This window comes from Pecten maximus, chromosome 12 (assembly GCF_902652985.1).
Source record: "Pecten maximus chromosome 12, xPecMax1.1, whole genome shotgun sequence".
Lineage (NCBI taxonomy): Eukaryota > Metazoa > Mollusca > Bivalvia > Pectinida > Pectinidae > Pecten > Pecten maximus.
In genome coordinates this window covers 2,707,831-2,728,018 of record NC_047026.1, presented here as the reverse complement: position 1 = coordinate 2,728,018, position 20,188 = coordinate 2,707,831, and the positions used below count along the sequence as shown (strand labels likewise).

Below are 20,188 nucleotides of genomic sequence, written 5' to 3'. Positions count from 1 at the left end.
CCCAGGATGACTAGGATTTGCAAACTGTTCAGAATTCTTTCAAAGTGATCTATATATATACTGTATATATATACTTGAGGTGTCATGACTTCTGTACCAGTAATGTGTAAATTGCAAAATGAGTAATGTTTAAAGAAAGTCCTGTACAAATCGAAAATATAAAAAATGCAAATGAAAACCCAGAAAGTCATGCATAAAAATTGACTGCTGCAACTGCTGAAATTTTCGATTCTGATATGAAATTTATTTAATGAAATGTTTTTATTTTCTTGTTGTAGAAAGTCCAGCGGACTGTATTACAGAAATCTGACAAACAAAGTTAGCCTCTTCTTTGAAAAGACCTGGATTCTTGTATCAGTGTAGAATTTGTTTCCATAGCATCATAGACAAGTTAGTTAATTTATTCATAGTGTAGGACCATCTTACTAGGCAGATTTGTAAATAAATCCTCGATAAAAAATTACATTTCCTTCAATATACATAAAATTTAAGATAGTAATATCATTCAAATTTTATGTGAAATATGTTTTAGAAATGGAAAATGGAAAAAATTGGCATACATATTTTTGGATAAACATTTTGTGAAAACGAAATATTATGAATAATTCTCAAATGAGATGATGAATTTAAAATGTGCCATATTTCGGTTAATTTCAAGAACATCTGTTAGAAGGACAATTTGCTACATGTGTACGTTGGTTTGTGTTTAAATATGCTGGTGAGTGTCTGTGATATATTGTGTGTATCAAATATAATTTGGATGAGGTTGTCTCGGACATTTAACTTCTGTGATATGTATATATATAACATGCTTAGCCTTAAAATATGGTGTCAAAATCTTGACATAATTGTATTTAGTAATCAAAAGTGGAAATGTTGTCTACCACTGAATTTTACCAGTACCTATATAGTGCTCAAGCAGCTGGGAAGTCAAATAGTTTTCCTTTGCCGTCACATAATGAATTTTCTTCGTTATATTGCCAAAAACATTTTTGTGAAAACTATTCTTGAAAAACAGTGGCATTAGAAAATTTTGCTTGCGGCCTGGAAATACATTAATTTTGTATATAGACAGTGTTCTGAGACCGAAGTACACAATTATAGATCTGAAATTGTTAAACATATGCCAATATCTGTGTATGTGTGTGTGTGTGTGTGTGTGTGCACATGGGACCATGTTTTCGTGGAGTTTATATCAGAAAGGTGCCTGTACCTTTTCTTAAACATTTTTTGTTTGTTATGTGAAAATGAGAAGATAAATCCTTTGTTTAGATTCATACAACATAAGTATGTATTATGTACATTTAACTTAATCAGTTTTTTTTCTTGATTTTTTTTCTCATAATTTTTATAAAAAAAGGACTAGTCTATTTATCGCGGATGTCACAGAGATCTTTACATTTGTGAATATACAAATTAGTGCATTGCTCTATATTATGAAAGATTCACCAAGCTTTTTTCGTCCTTACATAAACTTGATTCTTTTTGGCCCTGTGGTAAATTTGTCTACTATTGCTCTCAATGATTTCCATCGGTAATAATAAAATTCAGCTTTAACCTCAAACTTTATTTCTAATGTTGCCCTCTATTCAAGTGAAAGTTTTCATATATACAGTACATGTACTAATTTTAAAATTTTCCAATTGGACGTGAAAAGGTATGGGGTCACCTGCCCGACCGCGTGGGTTTTCCCCGGTACTCCGGTTTCCTCCCACAGTAAGACACCTAACATGCTTTATACTGGACCAACAAGCATGATTGATATATTACTAAGTTGATATATCTTGTTTCACAATTGTTGTAAAATAAAGTTTACATTTACCAAAATTTGTGGTTTGAATTTACGGTTACAAGATGATAATGTAAAATTAATATACTTTTCTACATTTACAGTTTTATAGAGAAGCAGATTTTACAGCATGATCTTGAAACCTTAAAATTTAAACCACAAATTTAATGTATATGGGGAAACTATCACTTGACAAGAGGACAAAAATGTTTTATCAATAATTTTATTTTACTCCTTACTGACAGTAGTTTGTAGTAGTACATGTGTCATGAGTGCTAGATATGTAGTCTTACTCAAATCAGTACATTCATTCAGCATCACTTTGAACTCACTGTACTGTGAAAATGTCACTTTGGAGAGAAATTTCTGTATACAGTATATGTATACACCAAATGTTTGTTTTTGTTTACACTAGCTAGAATAATGTTTGTTAAAGTTTTGTAATTTAAGTATAAACTCAGGAAGTCTTAACAGTTTTTGTAGAAGTTAATTTAATTCGGAATCATTAAATTTTAGTGATTATTTCATTTTCTACAGAAATGCATGACCTTTCCGTCCGAGTTCATATTCTTGCGTGTAATTATGGAAAAATATCATGTGAAATTTTGTGTATACAAAATGCTAGAAATTCACAACTTTTATAAAGAACAAACTTGGCTGACATTCTGAATTTAACATTCAGATTTGTAGTAAAGTGAAATTAATAATGTATATCTCTATATACCTACAAACTCAATATAAATAGCATTATAGCTAGGTTTTTTAATTACAGTCTAGAACACTATTATCTTGCCATACTGGAGTAGATATATTTATTTTGAGTTAATACTGATATACCAGTCCTAAGTTTTATATAGGTGTTAAAAATCATAAACAACATTGCCTTAAGGTAGAATGTCCCAGTGATCTTTATTGTATCTCCTACAAAGAAGAGTTCCAATATTTCTGAATAAGAGTTGCTTCCCTGTAAAGGGACGAAAATCTATAACATAATTAAACTGTGTATGAATAAGGAAATAAAGATAAATTTATACAAAAACAATTCTGATGAAGGTGTGTAAGTGATGGGACTCTACCTTAATGACAAGTATATGGTATGAGGTGTAAGTGATCGTAGTATTTATAAATAAGTGAGTGGGTTATCAGGCTAACCGAATATCATGGGAAATAGGTGGTTTTATATTTAACAGCTAAAATACAGTATGTATATTGCAGCATTAAACGAAATAAAATTATCTGAATATGACAGGTGTCTTATTCTTTTGTTATAGACAAATACACATAGTGTGTGTACAGTGATATATATAAAATATATATTGTATGAACAGAATAACCTGTTTCCATGGTAACGGAATCACCATGGGTGGTCTTATACATATATGGCAGTGGAAGCATCGTTTTGACACGAGTAGCCCCTCTTTGGCTCATCCTCGGAGTCTGTACTGTGAGAACGTACTAGAATATTTAATTATCGGTGAAATTATGAGTGCTGTTCTGACTTGTGTTCAGATGTTTAGAGCACATAACTTGAGAAAGGAAACTGTTTCATGAATACAGGACTGGAAATTCCCTCAGGGATACAGGACTGGAATTCCCTCAGGGATACAGGACTGGAAATTCCCTCAGGGATACAGGACTGGAAATTCCCTCAGGGATACAGGACTGGAAATTCCCTCAGGGATACAGGACCAGAATTCCCTCATGGATACAGGTCTGGAATTCCCTCATGGATACAGGACTGGAATTCCCTCGGGGATATAGGACCGGAATTCCCTCAAGAGTACAAAACTTTATTCAGAATTTCCTCGTAAATACAGGACTGGAATTTCCTCTAACATAGACAATATCTACACACATAAAATTATTTAGTAATCAGATTACATGGTAATAAGGATAATGAAATAAAACAAAAATAGGTAGTTATATTTTATTATAACATGATAATACAGTAACAACAAAAAAGTATACGATCGCTAACACAGTACAGAACAGTAGTTAGTTGTCGGTACAGCCTCTCTTCTGATTACTTCACTAGGTGGAAGTTTAAAAAGATTCCCGTAAAAATCGTCAGTAGAAACATTCAAGAGATTCATAATCTTTTGATGTGAATGTTCATACTTTGGAATATAAGTTGATTGGGGTACGTTTGCTATCAATCAGATTAACCTCACTTATCTAACAAGGATAGCTGCAACTTGCCCAGACTGGTTATGGCACAAGATCCTTGCTCAATTCATTCAAATTACATTTTTTTTCTGACAATATCCTTGCTCTCTGCTGTTGGTTACACTATCAAAAGTTATGCAATGTTAGATTTCAAGTCTGTAGCTACAACTTTTGTCAGGGTGTGAACTTGAGGTTGACAGGAGAGAGGCGACCAATCGGCGTATGATCGTTGGTGTGGAAGCGCTCCGTCGTGATGGACCCCATACTGTCGTCCATTCTCATTGGAGTACTCAGGCCTTCCTTCTGTGCACGAAGACTCTGTATATCTCGAAGAATACCCTTTGCCTCTTCTCTGGTCTGCAGGTGAAAAATTGGTTAAACTCACTTTTAGATTAATTACCAGGCAACTACATCTTTCTTCTCTAAACTTGTATAAAAGCTATAATTGTTAATTATTACCGTATTTATCCTGTAATCAACCCAGTGGGCCAACACATAAACTGCCATAGACCAGGGTGGGCTTATTACCAGGCATGGGCTTATTTAAGCATTTAACTACATTCTGTTTACCTGGCATGGGCTTATTTAAGCATTACACTATATTCTGTTTACCAGGCATGGGCTTATTTAAGCATTACACTATATTCTGTTTACCAGGCATGGGCTTATTTAAGCATTACACTACATTCTGTTTACCAGGCATGGGCTTATTTAAGCATTACACTATATTCTGTTTACCAGGCATGGGCTTATTTAAGCATTACACTATATTCTGTTTACCAGGCATGGGCTTATTTAAGCATTACACTACATTCTGTTTACCAGGCATGGGCTTATTTAAGCATTACACTATATTCTGTTTACCAGGCATGGGCTTATTTAAGCATTAACTACATTCTGTTTCAATTGTCAGGCATATTAACGCACACTTCGCTGGTTTTTATTTTCGTGTTGAATTTAATGACCGCGGTTATAAGGAAACTAAATCCTCAGCAAATATAACCAAATATATCTTACATCACGCTTGAACTGACCTAATTCACTTGGGTAGAATTATAAACACTATCTAGTGATGGTCAACGACCACATCATTGTTACAGTAAACATGAAGAGAGAGAAGATGGCAATGACTACAAACCTCTGGGAATTCAGAACACTTCTGGGCAGCAGTGAACGCCTCGTCTAGCTGTCCAAGTTTTAGGTGGTAGTTAGCTAGATACTTGTACGCTTGACTCTGGTCCTCAGGATTGTAGTTCTGGCAGAAAAAAATCAGTCTAGTTTTTTGGCAAAAGTATCTCCTTACTAATTACTGAATTATACATTGATACACGTTTACACTAAAATGACATTTCTTACATTCATTTATTTACACCATAAACATTAACGACAAACAAAGCACTTATCATAAGTACATGTCATTATCTCCCTGTTGACAATATATGACAGGTGACATTAAAGCACGCCTGATGAAGTAGACTTACCCCCTGTCGACTGGCCTCGTTGATGTAGTCTGTGTAGGCAGAGGCTGCCTGGTCTTCCTCATGTAGTTTCTCATGAAGTCTGTGACAATGATAGAAATGTTTATTATAATCACATCAAATATTTTGAATGGCCTATTTGAAATACAATTTCATGTGTGTAATTTTTTGAAATATTGATTCATGACAAAAATGGTTTTGCAATTTGCAGTTTCTAGGATATAACAAGCCCCCCCCCCCCCCCCCCCCCCCCCCCCCCCCCCCACACACACACACACACACAAATTTCCCATTAACTACACCCTCCTGGCTAGTTTAATGATTACAGTGTCTACCATAACTGCCATAATAAAACAGTTAAAACAGTAAAACAGCAAGTGCATAGTGTATGGTGACTACATCAGTGAAATTTCCAAACAAGTTTGGATGGAGACGGCAAGGAAATTGTCTGGAAAAGATTCTTTTTACAATCATAACCGAAAGAGACACAACTGCCATAAAAATGACCAGAAATTAAAAAAAAAGAAAAGAAACAAGAGATCCCAGAGGGATCTTGGCGCCCACCATTGAATGATCTTCATAGGTTCCATGTCAGATTGATCTTTTCTCTACTTTTCCCTTCATTTTACTAATCTGTGCAAATTGAGACATCCCTCCAGTACTTTTCAAACAAGGGAATCCTAGCTATATAAGAAATTTGAGATTTAACGATAATGGCTGTTTGTTTGCCAGGTTGTTTTCAGGACAGACTGGTCCAAAAATGCAATACATGGGACCAAGGGGAACCTACTTATGAAATTTGAGAAAGATCCATTCAGTACTTTGAGAAATAGAGATAACAAACTTCAATTGTCAAAATCCAAGATGGCAGTCTGTCAGAAATATTGTTTTCCAATTGATCTCAAAATGCAATAAGCATAACGAGGCACCAAGGGGAACCTCCATTTGAAATTTGAGAAAGATCCCTTCAGTACTTTCTCAGAAATAGCGATAACAAACTTCAATTGTCAAAATCCAAGATGGCTGCCTGTTGGCCATGTTGTTTTCCGATTGGTCTCAAAATGCAACATGCATAACTAGGCACCAAGGGAAACTTACATATGAAATTTCAGAAAGATCCATTCAGTACTTTCTCAGAAATAGTGATAACAAACTTCAATTGTCAAAATCCAAGATGGCTGCCTGTCGACCATGTTGTTTTCTGATTGGTCTCAAAACGCAATATGCATAACTAGGCACCAAAGGAAACCTACATATGAAATTTCAGAAAGATCCATTCAGTACTTTCTCAGAAATAGCGATAACAAACTTCAATTGTCAAAATTCAAGATGGCTGCCTGTCAGCCATGTTGTTTTCTGATTGGTCTCAAAATGCAATATGCATAACTAGGCACCAAGGGAAACTTACATATGAAATTTGAGAAAGATCCCTTAAATACTTTCTCAGAAATAGTGATAACAAACTTCAATTGTCAAAATCCAAGATGGCTGCCTGTCGACCATGTTGTTTTCTGATTGGTCTCAAAACGCAATATGCATAACTAGGCACCAAGGGAAACCTACATATCAAATTTCAGAAAGATCCATTCAGTACATTCTCAGAAATAGCGATAACAAACTTCAATTGTCAAAATCAAAGATGGCTGCCTGACGGCCATGTTGTTTTCGGATTGGTCTCAAAACGCAATATGCATAACAAGGCACCAAGGGGAACCTTCATATGAAATTTGAGAAAGATCCCTTCAGTACTTTCTCAGAAATAGCGATAACAAACTTCAATTGTCAAAATCCAAGATGGCTGCCTGTCGGCCATGTTGTTTTCAGATTGGTCTCAAAACCCAATATGCATAACTAGACACCAAGGGAAACCTACATATGAAATTTCAGAAAGATCCATTCAGTACATTCTTAGAAATAGTGATAACAAACTTCAATTGTCAAAATCCAAGATGGCTGCCTGTCGGCCATGTTGTTTTCGGATTGGTCTCAAAACGCAATATGCATAACTAAGCACCAAGGGGAACCTACATATGAAATTTGAGAAAGATCCCTTCAGTACTTTCTCAGAAATAGTGATAACAAACTTCAATTGTCAAAATCCAAGATGGCTGCCTGTCGGCCATGTTGTTTTCCGATTGGTCTCAAAACGCAATATGCATAACTAGGCACCAAGGGGAACCTTCATATGAAATTTGAGAAAGATCCCTTCAGTACTTTCTCAGAAATAGCGATAACAAACTTCAATTGTCAAAATCCAAGATGGCTGCCTGTCGGCCATGTTGTTTTCAGATTGGTCTCAAAACCCAATATGCATAACTAGACACCAAGGGGAACCTACATATGAAATTTGAGAAAGATCCATTCAGTACATTCTCAGAAATAGTGATAACAAACTTCAATTGTCAAAATCCAAGATGGCTGCCTGTCGGCCATGTTGTTTTCGGATTGGTCTCTAAACGCAATATGCATAACTAAGCACCAAGGGGAACCTACATATGAAATTTGAGAAAGATCCATTCAGTACTTTCTCAGAAATAGTGATAACAAACTTCAATTGTCAAAATCCAAGATGGCTGCCTGTCGGCCATGTTGTTTTCCGATTGGTCTCAAAACGCAATATGCATAACTAAGCACCAAGGGGAACCTTCATATGAAATTTGAGAAAGATCCCTTCAGTACTTTCTCAGAAATAGCGATAACAAACTTCAATTGTCAAAATCCAAGATGGCTGCCTGTCGGCCATGTTGTTTTCAGATTGGTCTCAAAACGCAATATGCATAACTAGGCACCAAGGGGAACCTACATATGAAATTTGAGAAAGATCCCTCCATATTTCCCATACAGTTATTACTGACCTGGCTAGTTTGATGAGGGCATTTCTCTCCATATCTCCTACATACTTATTACTGACCTGATTAGTTTGATGAGGGCAGTTCCCTCCATATCTCCTACATACTTATTACTGACCTGGCTAGTTTGATGAGGGCAGTTCCCTCCACGTCTCCTACATACTTATTACTGACCTGGCTAGTTTGATGAGGACAGTTCCCTCCATATCTCCTATACAGTTATTACTGACCTGGCTAGTTTGATGAGGACAGTTCCCTCCATATCTCCTATACAGTTATTACTGACCTGGCTAGTTTGATGAGGGCATTTCCCTCCATATCTCCTATACAGTTATTACTGACCTGGCTAGTTTGATGAGGGCATTTCCCTCCATATCTCCTATACAGTTATTACTGACCTGGCTAGTTTGATGAGGGCATTTCTCTCCATATCTCCTACATACTTATTACTGACCTGGCTAGTTTGATGGGGGCAGTTCCCTCCATATCTCCTACATAGTTATTATTGACCTGGCTAGTTTGATGAGGGCATTTCCCTCCATGTCTCCTATACAGTTATTACTGACCTGGCTAGTTTGATGAGGGCAGTTCCCTCCATATCTCCTACATACTTATTACTGACCTGACTAGTTTGATGAGGGCAGTTCCCTCCATATCTCCTACATACTTATTACTGACCTGGCTAGTTTGATGGGGGCAGTTCCCTCCACGTCTCCTATACAGTTATTACTGACCTGGCTAGTTTGATGAGGGCATTTCCCTCCATATCTCCTATACAGTTATTACTGACCTGGCTAGTTTGATGAGGGATTTTCCCTCCATATCTCCTATACAGTTATTACTGACCTGGCTAGTTTGATGAGGGCATTTCCCTCCATATTTCCTATACAGTTATTACTGACCTGGCTAGTTTGATGAGGGCAGTTCCCTCCATATCTCCTATACAGTTGGCCTTCCAGAAACATTTCTTAGCCTCCTGCAGCCTCTCTAATTTCTCGTATGTCTCTCCCAGGGCCATCACCATCCGAGAGTCATTCGGTCTGAAAGGAACATTTACAAGCATGAGAAATTAATCATTCCATAGTTTATAGCTACAAGAGTCAACATATGTATACCTCCATACAAATTACCTGAATGTATTCTAAAGGAATTATCAATACTGTAAAGCATGCTTTGAATGGTTCACTTTGTTTTCAGTTTTGCCAAATATTCGAAGGAACATTTCTTAACCATTTTTTGGTAGAAATTATTAAATTGACTTTCTTATGGTGGTAACAGTGAATTGACTTTAACTTTCTTATGGTGGTAACAGTGAAAGTGATATATATACCTGAATACTATTTCTGGGACTAACAGTAATATGGTGACACACCCAAATTTTTGAGCCTGTCAATGATATGGTGACTCACCTGAGTTTCTGAGCCCGACAATGGTATGGTGACTCACCTGAGTTTCTGAGCCTGTCAATGATATGGTGACTCACCTGAGTTTCTGAGCCTGACAATGATATGGTGATTCACCCGAGTCTGACAATGATATAGTGACCCACCTGTGTTTTAGAGTCTAACAATGATATGGTGACTCACCTGAGTTTCTGAGCCTGTCAATGATATGGTGACTCACCTGAGTCTCTGAGCCTGACAATGATATGGTGACTCACCTGAGTTTCTGAGCCCGACAATGATATGGTGATTCACCAGAGTCTGACAATAATATAGTGACCCACCTGTGTTTTAGAGTCTAACAATGGTATGGTGACTCACCTGAGTTTCTGAGCCTGACAATGATATGGTGATTCACCCGAGTCTGACAATGATATAGTGACCCACCTGTGTTTTAGAGTCTAACAATGATATGGTGACTCACCTGAGTTTCTGAGCCTGTCAATGATATGGTGACTCACTTGAGTTTCTAAGCCTGAAAATGATATGGTGACTCACCTGAGTTTCTGAGCCTGACAATGATATGGTGATTCACCCGAGTCTGACAATGATATAGTGACCCACCTGTGTTTTAGAGTTTAACAATGGTATGGTGACTCACCTGAGTTTTTGAGCCTGACAATGATATGGTGACTCACTTGAGTTTCTAAGCCTGAAAATGATATGGTGACTCACCTGAGTTTCTGAGCCTGACAATGATATGGTGACTCACCCGAGTCTCTGAGCCTGACAATGATATGGTGACTCACCTGAGTTTCTGAGCCTGACAATGATATGGTGACTCACCCAAGTTTCTAAGCCTGACAATGATATGGTGACTCACCTGAGTTTCTGAGCCTGACAATGATATGGTGACTCACCTGAGTTTCTGAGCCTGTCAATGATATGGTGACTCACCTGAGTTTCTGAGTCTGACAATGATATGGTGACTCACCTGAGTTTCTGAGCCTGACAATGATATGGTGACTCACCTGAGTTTCTGAGCCTGACAATGATATGGTGACTCACCTGAGTTTCTGAGCCTGACAATGATATGGTGACTCACCTGAGTTTCTGAGCTTGTCTGTAGTAGTAGAGACAGTAGTAGTGCATTTTGAGGATTTCGTAGGTTTGTCCAAGTCCGTACCATGCTCGGTAGTCTCTCCGCTCAACCTCTGATAAAACACAGGCAGTAAATTTAACTCTTGTGAAGCAGGATCAACACAGGGCTCAAAGTGGCGCCTATTTTAGTGGCCATGGCACCTTAAATTCACCATTGGCGACCAGTTATTGACGTATAAGGCACTGCATGTCCGTTAAAATTTGTGATTTGTTTAATCTTTCAAAAATTGCAGTCAGTTCTAAAATGACGTTCACAATTGAAAAAGTTTCAGAGAGATGTTGCACTGAACTAAAGAATTAAAAGATTTTTCTTTTCAAATGTTAGACAACTTGGCCGGGCGACTAACTTCTCCAATTGGCGCCTGGACTTTATGACTTGGTAGCCAAATAGGCCACCTGTTAAATATATCTACTTTGAGCCCTGCAACAGGCACACTTAGCAAAATGGACAAGACCAAGACAGCTATCTTACTGTTCAAATCAGCCAACATTTATCTTAATTTTTATTTACCATTCCTTGTCTGGTGGATGTTCCATGGTGCATGACATTCAAATGCGTTTCTTTCACCTTGAAGTTTTAATAGTTTTTTTTTCTCTTGCAATTACAACAGGATTGGATTCACTACATTAATTCCTGGTTTACCTATAGCCTGTCTGTAAGCTTGTAGAGCGGCAGATGTATTCTTCAGTTCCATGAACTCGTGGCCCATGAGGGTCCAGGCTGAGAGGTAGTGTGGATTCAGTTTTAGTGCCCGCTGGAAGTACAGCACAGCTTTCTCGTGTTGTTGTCGTATGGAGTAGTAGTTACCTACATTATAAACAATATTAAGGAGTACATACAAATGACCATGATACATTGGTACAGTGGTCCTCTATTTACGACCACTCTCAAGAACGACCACACGTAACAAGAACATACACACACATGACTGTAATACATCAAATTAAATAGTTCTAAGAAAATTAACTGTAAACATTGTTATTTTCGAGGGGAGGTTAATTTCGCGATGTCAATATTTAAACTATATGCTAGGCAGTAATTTTCACGATTGATCCAACCATTTGCAGTATAGTTCGAGATTAGGCAAATTGATATACAAATACAGTCATAATATATGTGGAGAAATTTTCATGATCAAAATGACTCCCCGTAATTAGCATAATTTTCTTCCTCGTGTAAGTCCACACTTACAGTATAATTCATCCCAATATTTCAGAAGATATTAAATTCATAAGCACAATAGGAGATTCAAACTGTTGAGTTTTGTGTCAATGATGGTACAATGTAGAGAGAAAGAAAAATCTCAAAAATGGTTGGTTGATAGTGGGACAACTGGATTAAAGATGGCCGAATAATGAAAAGAAAACTGGATTAATGGTAACTTATGACTGGGCTGGCCAGAGCTGTGGTGGGTGTATGGGTATGTCAGTAACTAGATTACTCACCAATAACACAGCAGGTCTCAACTCGGTATTTATCGATGTCACAGCACTTGTGAGCTAAGTTGGCCAGCTCAGCCCTCATCTCCTACAATAGAGAGGAACCGTCACAGACTTAACAGGTAAGGGGTTGTAGTAGTAATGTCAGATATTGTTGTACAACATATTATCCATTTGTAAAAGAAAAGAGTAACGAACAGTACACTGGCCATATGCCACGTAGCAACACTTGTTCTCATATCGCTAGGATAAATTGTAATTCCCATTTGGTTGGTTTTGTTTAACGTCCTTTTAACAGCCAGGGTCATTTAAGGACGTGCCAGGTTTGGAGGTGGAGGAAAGCCGGAGTACCCGGAAAAAAAACACTGGCCTATGGTCAGTACCAGGCAACTGCCCCACTTAGGTTTCGAACTCGCAACTCAGATGTGGAGGGCTAGTGATAAAGTGTCGGAACAACTTAACCACCGCGGCCCCTGGAAATTCCCACCACATGGCGCTGGTGAGTTGACCTACCTCATACACTGTCATACAATGTAACATTTTTTTTAACAAACCAAGCATACAGTAAGTATTGCTTAAGCAATACATGTCCCCTACTGACCCCCGCTTTAAATAGTCACAGTGACCTTGACTCAAAGTCCCCTGACCCCTGCTATAAACAGTAACAGTGACCTTGACACAAAAACCCTTAAACTTGAACTTGTCCAAGACATTTTAGTCCTTAATCATTGTATGAAATTTTATAAAAATCCTTCAAGGAATGAAGCAACTAGATCGCTGATAAACTTGGTGATGCGTACATATGCATAAGATGGTAAGGAGGAAGGGGAGGAAACCCATAACCTCCCCAAGTTTCACCGGTAGGGGACTAATTATTTATTTTCCTGTGACTACATCTGATCTACAGATATCAACGGTGAATGAGTAAGAAAGTTTACATCAACAAAACTGAAAAATTTATAAACATAAATAATCATTCGATCTCGTTGAACCATACTGGTGTTTGCATGCTCAATCAATAATCGTAAAACTTTGATAATGATCTTTTTAATAGCCATACTGCCAAAATTAAATTTATTGAATTTTCTAATAAATTCTTTCATTTTAAATGAAAGTTGTGAATTTTTTTAAGTGCGAAAATAACTAACTATAATGTATTAAATATTACCTTGATGTACAACAGATTGGAGAAGATGTCCATGTTTTCTAATCTGTAGGGATCCATTTCTTGTAGCTCTGTAAACACTGTCATTGCCTGATCAACATCTGAAACAAAAAAAGGTCAAAGTCAATAATCAAACTACGGAATCACTTATAATCCGATATTACAGAAACATTCCCTTCCGTCAGAAAATCAAACTATGGAACCCCCAATAATTTGACAGTGCAGAAATATTCACTTCTGACACAAAATCAAACTACGGAACCCCCGATAATCTGATATTACAGAAATATTCCCTTCCATCACAAAATCAAACTACGGAACCCCCAATAATCTGATATTACAGAAATATTCCCTTCTGTCACAAAATTGAACTACAGAATCCCCAATAATCCGATAGCACAGAATTATTCCCTTCTGTTACGAAATTCAACTAGCCTGTAGGATCCTCTATATCTAAAGTATGAAACCTGGAGTTCTTTTGTTGGAACAAAATACTGTAAACATTATTTTCGCGGGGGTTAATTTCCCGATTTCAATACGTAAACTATATGCGTGGGGGTAATTTTTGCGATCGATCCACTTTTCCTTGTAGTTCAAGATCATTGAAATTGATATCAAAATAATACATGTGAGGGAAATTTTCGCGAACAAATGGAGTCAGCGTAATTAGCGTAGATTTCCCCCTTGCATTAATTTCAGCGTTTACAGTACATGATTTAATGACCTCTCATGTTGTGGTAAGCCACAGCTATCTGGGATACAATATAGGAACTCTTGGCGAAGCCATTCTCCGCCAAGCTCTGGTAGATCTTCATGGCCTCCTCGTTGAGTTGAAGCTGGAGGTATATGTGGGCTAGAAACACGTTCTTTATCCAGTGATTTGGCAGGTACAGTGATAGTAGCTGTAACAGCACCACACATGTAAATGTCTTTATTTTAGATTTAAGATTTATTTTATCTTTTTTTTTATAGATACATTATTTCAATAAATAGAATCTGATCTGATCGTCCAAATGAATTAAATCATCTATAGAGGATAGTTAGCTGGATTTATTCGTTAGGGCTATTTTGAGACAGTGTTTCATTTGTAGTAGCTGGTGACTACCTCATTGAACAACATGTAAAAAACCTATTGCATGCTATCTCTAATCCAGAGCAACTAGAGTAAAGTATCTTTCTGAAAGACACAACCACAACTACATCTACGCAAGCTTGTCTTCCGTCTCAACTTTGATTGACACTTGTCATGAATCTTCACTCAAGGCTACATTGCTTACCAACTGAGCTATCATCGCTTCACATGAAGACCATCTAATGTGTAGCCTTTATAACAGTGACTGCTGAAACACTTACCGTTTCCTTATCTGTAATAAGACCAGCCAGCTCCTGCCACGCCCCCCAGTGTAATGGCTCCTGTGCTATGGCCTCTACAAATATCTCCATAGACTCTTTAATCAGCTCCAACTTCTTCAGAACTACTCCATACCTGGTGAATAGTTTACAGATATACTTCTTTGCCAATGTAACAATCAATATGCTAAGCGAATAGGCAAACAAATCGTTTTGTAAATTGTGAGCTTATATGACATCTTATTTCAGATGAAAAAGACATTTATTTTTGAGTGTACCATATTCTCTGTGATCTCTTCAATACACAAAGGGCAATAACTCTGTAATGTTCTACACAAAGGGCAATAACTCTGTAATGTTCTACACAAAGGACAATAACTCTGTAATGTTATACACAAAGGGCAATAACTCTGTAATGTTATACATAAAGGGCAATAACTCTGTAATGTTCTACACAAAGGACAATAACTCTGTAATGTTATACACAAGGGCAATAACTCTGTAATGTTTTACACAAAGGACAATAACTCTGTAATGTTATACACAAAGGGCAATAACTCTGTAATGTTATACACAAAGGGCAATAACTCTGTAATGATATACACAAAGGACAATAACTATGCAATGTTTTACACAAGGGGCAATAACTCTGTAATGTATTACATAATGGGCAATAACTCTGTAATGTTTTACACAAAGGGCAACAACTCTGTTTTAACCATGAAATCAATATGTTTGATGATACACATACTCAATCGAAGAGATGGTGATAAAATCAGCGGCAAACATTTAATGGAAACAACTATTTTATAGCTAGCTAGTTGTCCATGAAAGTTTGCTCTGATTAAAGTGAGTATTGAAACTAATTCTGTATAGAACTACTTAAATATTACACCTGTAAGTAAACAAAATGGTTAAACCCTACCAAAGAATTGTATGTAGTTACCAGGTATCCAAACAAATATCAATAGATAAATAATACCATGCATTAAAATCATTTTTCCTGGAGACATGCATATAATATTCAAATAAAACCAAAAAGTGTAAAATAAAATTATTATGCATAAAATAAACAGCTGTATTAAACTTAAACTTCTCAAAACACATTTACATCAAATTACAGCAAGACTATTGCGTTTTATAAACTAATCACTTACAATATAAGATATTTTTACAAAAACACTTTATCACCACTTACAGATACAAACAAAATCCATCGAGTTCCTTGTTGGCATATTTTTTACACAGCTCCATTTTGAGGGTCTTCAACTGCTCATTTTCCAGTTTATTAGGGGGACCTTTATAATAAATTTTGTCAAAATCAAGATAAAAACATTTTCAAACATCTGTCCATACCTCAGGGTTGTAAAGCAATCAAATAGCTAGTTGTCTATTATACCTTGACTAATGTATTTGTGTGAAGAAAAAACAATCACAAATTTCAACCAAAATATTTAAAAATTATAAACTTTTGATTTATTGTTTTGCAACACGTATATATATCAACAAAACAAGTTATCATTAAACTTATCTTAATCACTCTTATTTGCCTTGATCAGAGTACCAGGTTTTACAATGTATTGATAGCAAGAGGTCCATGGGGTCTTGATACTTACCTGAGCAACATCAATGTTACTAATTAGAACATAAGATTAACAAGGAGTGCTTATTGAATAATACCTGTATTAACACTTTTTGTGTGTGAAAAAGATGTAACATACAGTACAAATCCCCTTATATATCATTACCTGTTTTTGTCCAATAAGATTGCCACACATTTTTAATGCTTGTATTGACCGGTAACCAGATAAAATAAAATAAAATAAAATCATTAAACCGGATTTGTTAAAGATAAAAGAAATTCAATTATCAACCAAATTGAATGAAAATATTCCATTGGATAATCATTTCTCTCTGCGTGGTAAAATAGTTTAGACAAGACATTTAAGAAACTTATTCCTGAGATGAGATTTCAGTGCTTCATTTTCTTAAACTTCCTTGCATTAAGAAGTAATTTGATGCTGTGTACCATTAATGTCTTTTTCATTAACTCCACTTCTAAGTTTACAATACTTTAAGTCTACATTCAACCAACCTATGGAGTCTGATGCATTGTCATTTTTGCGTTTCTCCTCGGCAAGATAGCGAGAGTACATGTAAAGAAAGTAGGCCTGGCTGCTGTGACAATCATGGACGAAGTGGGCAGCCCTGTCATACTCCTTCAGGTCAAAGTAACTAACCGCTAGAGTATACTGGTCATACTCTTTCAGAAAGTCCTAGAACAGATACAGTATACATGTACAATACCAGGGTTTTCCGTGTAATTTTGTTATGCAGGGTGGCACAGACTATCAGATGTGAAAATTGGAAGTCCCATTTTGAAATCCAGGAGTCCCATGACATTTTGAAAGAGACAAAATCATGGTAAAGCACAATTAAAATTAGACTTGTTATTTCCATTCCTCTATGAAAAATTGTATTGCAGTGTATCGTAGAGTATCTTAGAGGAATGGAAATAACAAGTCTAATTTTAATTAGCAGTTCCAGCATCCAAGATGGTCATTAAGTATATATAACCCTGTTGCCTTAAGTAATAATACACAAATGCAATAAAATACTAGTGTCAGTTGAAATTAAATGTTATTTTTTCACTGAATGGGAAGATTTTGGAATTATAATGCATCTCAAGGATACACAGACATTTAGTTTGGGAGTTGTTTATGTATATTTCTGCATCTAAGATGCAGGAAACCTGTGTCAGGGAAACCCCTTCAATACAACAACCTTTCTAAAAGTTATCAAAATAAGATAGAAGATAGTTAAAGATTAAGGATTAAACTTGAATGCTAAACCAACAACAGTTGTCCTCCATCATTGTTTCAATTATCTTCCATTACAATTCAAAAGTAACTGTTTCCCAGATCATACAGGTTGATCATGCCGGAAGTGTAACTTTGGTAGAACATCATGTCGTCATGTCATACAAACTTACATCCCTGTCTTGATGTCGCAACTGAGATGGTTCTAGCTGAACTTCTAAACCATATGACATTTCAGCAGCCCTGAAAATGATTAAAGAAAACAAATGTCACAATGATACATAGGTTAAAGTTATCACTGTTTAGGAACGGTAACACACGAAAAAACTGTCACACCAGAATAACAGCTCATGATCAATTGAAATGTCACATTTTAATTTCAATAGTTTGAGAACTCCTTCAGAAGTCAAAGCAGTATAGATTTTGTGAGATTCTTTTCATTTTACGATTGAGAGTGCCAACAACTTTTTTTTCGAACAGTTTTCATTTTTTGACAAATTTCTTAGTTTTTACAGCTTTCGAAAAATGGCAATTTCAGAAACATCAAAATTGGTGAAAATCAGTGAAAAGTCTTCAAACAGCAGTGTTTTTGATAAACAAAAAGTTGTGGTTTTCAATAAAATATACCAAAATCTGAAATTCTATGCACAGCACTGCTGTTGTTTAACTATGGTCATGGTCAGAAATCAATAAAATCATGGAAGCATGTGTATGACAGGAACTCCACAACACCTGCCCAACAGGTTAAGAGTTGTCCATTCGTGGATGTTTGTTTTTCTTTAACGTCCTATTAACAGCCAGGGTCATTTAAGGACGTGCCAGGTTTTGGAGGTGGAGGAAAGACGGAGTACCCGGAGAAAAACCACCGACCTACGGTCAGTACCTGGCAACTGCCCCACGTAGGTTTCGAACTCGCAACCCAGAGGTGGAGGGCTAGTGTTAAAGTGTCGGGACACCTTAACCACTCGGCCACCGCGGCCCCTATTCGTGGATGCACTTAATATCAAGTTATATCTCATAAATAACTCCTAAGCTTAACTACGTGATACCCAACTATCTCAAACTTTACTATATATAACTGCTTACTAATAATAATAATACTGTTAGCCCTCTTAACCTTTTTGGAAAGCTAATACTTGTGATACTGTAACAGGTTGGGGGAAACCACCAATTGCCATATAATATGCTTACTCGCCTATCGGACACCAGCTGGAGTATGGATTTGTTACTAATAATAGCCAAAATTTCTTGAACCATAAATTTTGCAATATATTAATCAATGTCGCATTATGACAATTAAGGTAAATATTTTACCAAAAGATATTACTGAAAGCATTGGCTACTTGGAAAGTAGTTTATTTTGGTGTTACTCCACCAGAAATATTGCATCAATTTGAATTTTTGGTAATTTCCCACACACAAATAAATTTAGTTTTTTTTTGTGTTTCAAAACAAAATAAATTTGACTTGGATGAAATTTTTACAAAGTTCATTTATAAGGATTTTGGTCATTATTACATTTTTGGAAAGCTAATACTTGTAATACTGTAACAGGTTAGGGAAAGCACCAAGCACCAACTGCCATATAATATGCTTACTCGCCTATCGCATACCAGCTGGAGTATGGATCCCGGATTTGTTATTAATAATAGCCAAAATATCTTGAACCATGAATTTTGCAATATATTAATTAATATCGCATTCATTTATGACAATTAAGGTAAATATTTTACCAAAAGATATTTACTGAAAGCATTGGCTACTTAGAAAGTTTTATTTTTTTTGGTGTTACTTCCCCAGAAATATTGCATCAATTTGAATTTTCCTCACACAAATAAATTCCATTTTTGTGTTTCAAAACTTTATAAATTAGACTTGGACGAAATTTTTTACAAAGATAATTTATAAGGATTTTGGTTATCCTAGTTACAAAGCTATACCTGAATTGTTGTATAATAGGCATGTTTGTGGTTTTCCCCAACCAGCGAATAGCTATATTGTAGTAATAGTGAAATCAGGACTTCACCCTGACCTGTTTAATCTAGTTTTAATTTCTTGATTTTTTTTTAGATATTTCCGCTTCACTGAGGTAATATACTGTTCGAATTAGACAATGGCTGTTCGCTCTATTTAAGGAGGCAGTGGCTACTTCGGTCGGTCTTTGGGCCCCGATATCATGATCATATTGACTTGTGGAAGGATATGATGATTCTAATTATAAGCTGACAATGCATAGTGCAGGAAGGCAGTGTAGTTTTGCACTAGAATTCAGCTCTCGTATAACGCTAAATACAAACCATTTTGCACTATTAAGGAGTTTTCTCTGTGAGCATTCCCTTGTTGCGCGAACCAAATCAAATTTAATCTTTGAAATCGGTGGAAGATCAAGTGCTTGAAAAGTTGAAATGTCCGCCATCTCTCCAGTTTGGGATTAAAATCTAGCGTAACTGAACGTTTGTCAGTAAAGAATACAATCAAAGAATAAGCGTCTGAATGACGGGGTAATGCAAATACAAATGTCAAGTCATTGTCGGGCAATTATTTCCGCATTTTCTTTTCGATTTCAAGTAATTATATTTATATATTACA

General features: G+C 36.3%; 2 protein-coding genes across 2 annotated transcripts in view; one reads left to right on the top strand and one right to left on the bottom strand.

The window, feature by feature from the left end:
• The window catches only part of LOC117338796, a 43,662-nt gene extending 40,627 nt beyond the window's left edge, over positions 1-3,035 (top strand). Inside the window, 1 exon segment of the mRNA XM_033900144.1 lies at positions 279-3,035. Within this exon segment, the coding sequence (XP_033756035.1) occupies positions 279-323 (45 nt within the window). The 3' untranslated portion in view covers positions 324-3,035.
• A 666-nt stretch (positions 3,036-3,701) lies between these two features.
• LOC117339842 (cell division cycle protein 23 homolog) lies at positions 3,702-20,046 on the bottom strand. The gene is made up of 14 exons (XM_033901549.1): positions 19,897-20,046; positions 17,773-17,842; positions 16,876-17,056; positions 15,979-16,078; positions 14,784-14,916; positions 14,155-14,332; positions 13,434-13,531; positions 12,272-12,353; positions 11,469-11,633; positions 10,770-10,878; positions 9,185-9,322; positions 5,437-5,515; positions 5,094-5,210; positions 3,702-4,312 (listed from the first exon to the last, which is right to left on the bottom strand). Exons 1-14 carry the CDS (start codon positions 20,013-20,015, stop codon positions 4,130-4,132), a joined length of 1,752 nt encoding a protein of 583 aa, XP_033757440.1. The 5' UTR covers positions 20,016-20,046; the 3' UTR covers positions 3,702-4,129.
• Positions 20,047-20,188: the final 142 nt, after the last annotated feature.

Bases quoted from the DNA above. Each gene is read 5' to 3' on its own strand.
- LOC117339842 (XM_033901549.1), bottom strand. From the start codon at position 20,015: ATGGCGGACATTTCAACTTTTCAAGCACTTGATCTTCCACCGATTTCA. The intron at 13,532-14,154 runs GTCATTAAATCA...TTTTTGTTTCAG, and splicing joins GGCTTACCACAACATGAGAG to ATGTTGATCAGGCAATGACA. The intron at 10,879-11,468 runs GTAAACCAGGAA...GTGTTTTATCAG, and splicing joins AGCTTACAGACAGGCTATAG to AGGTTGAGCGGAGAGACTAC.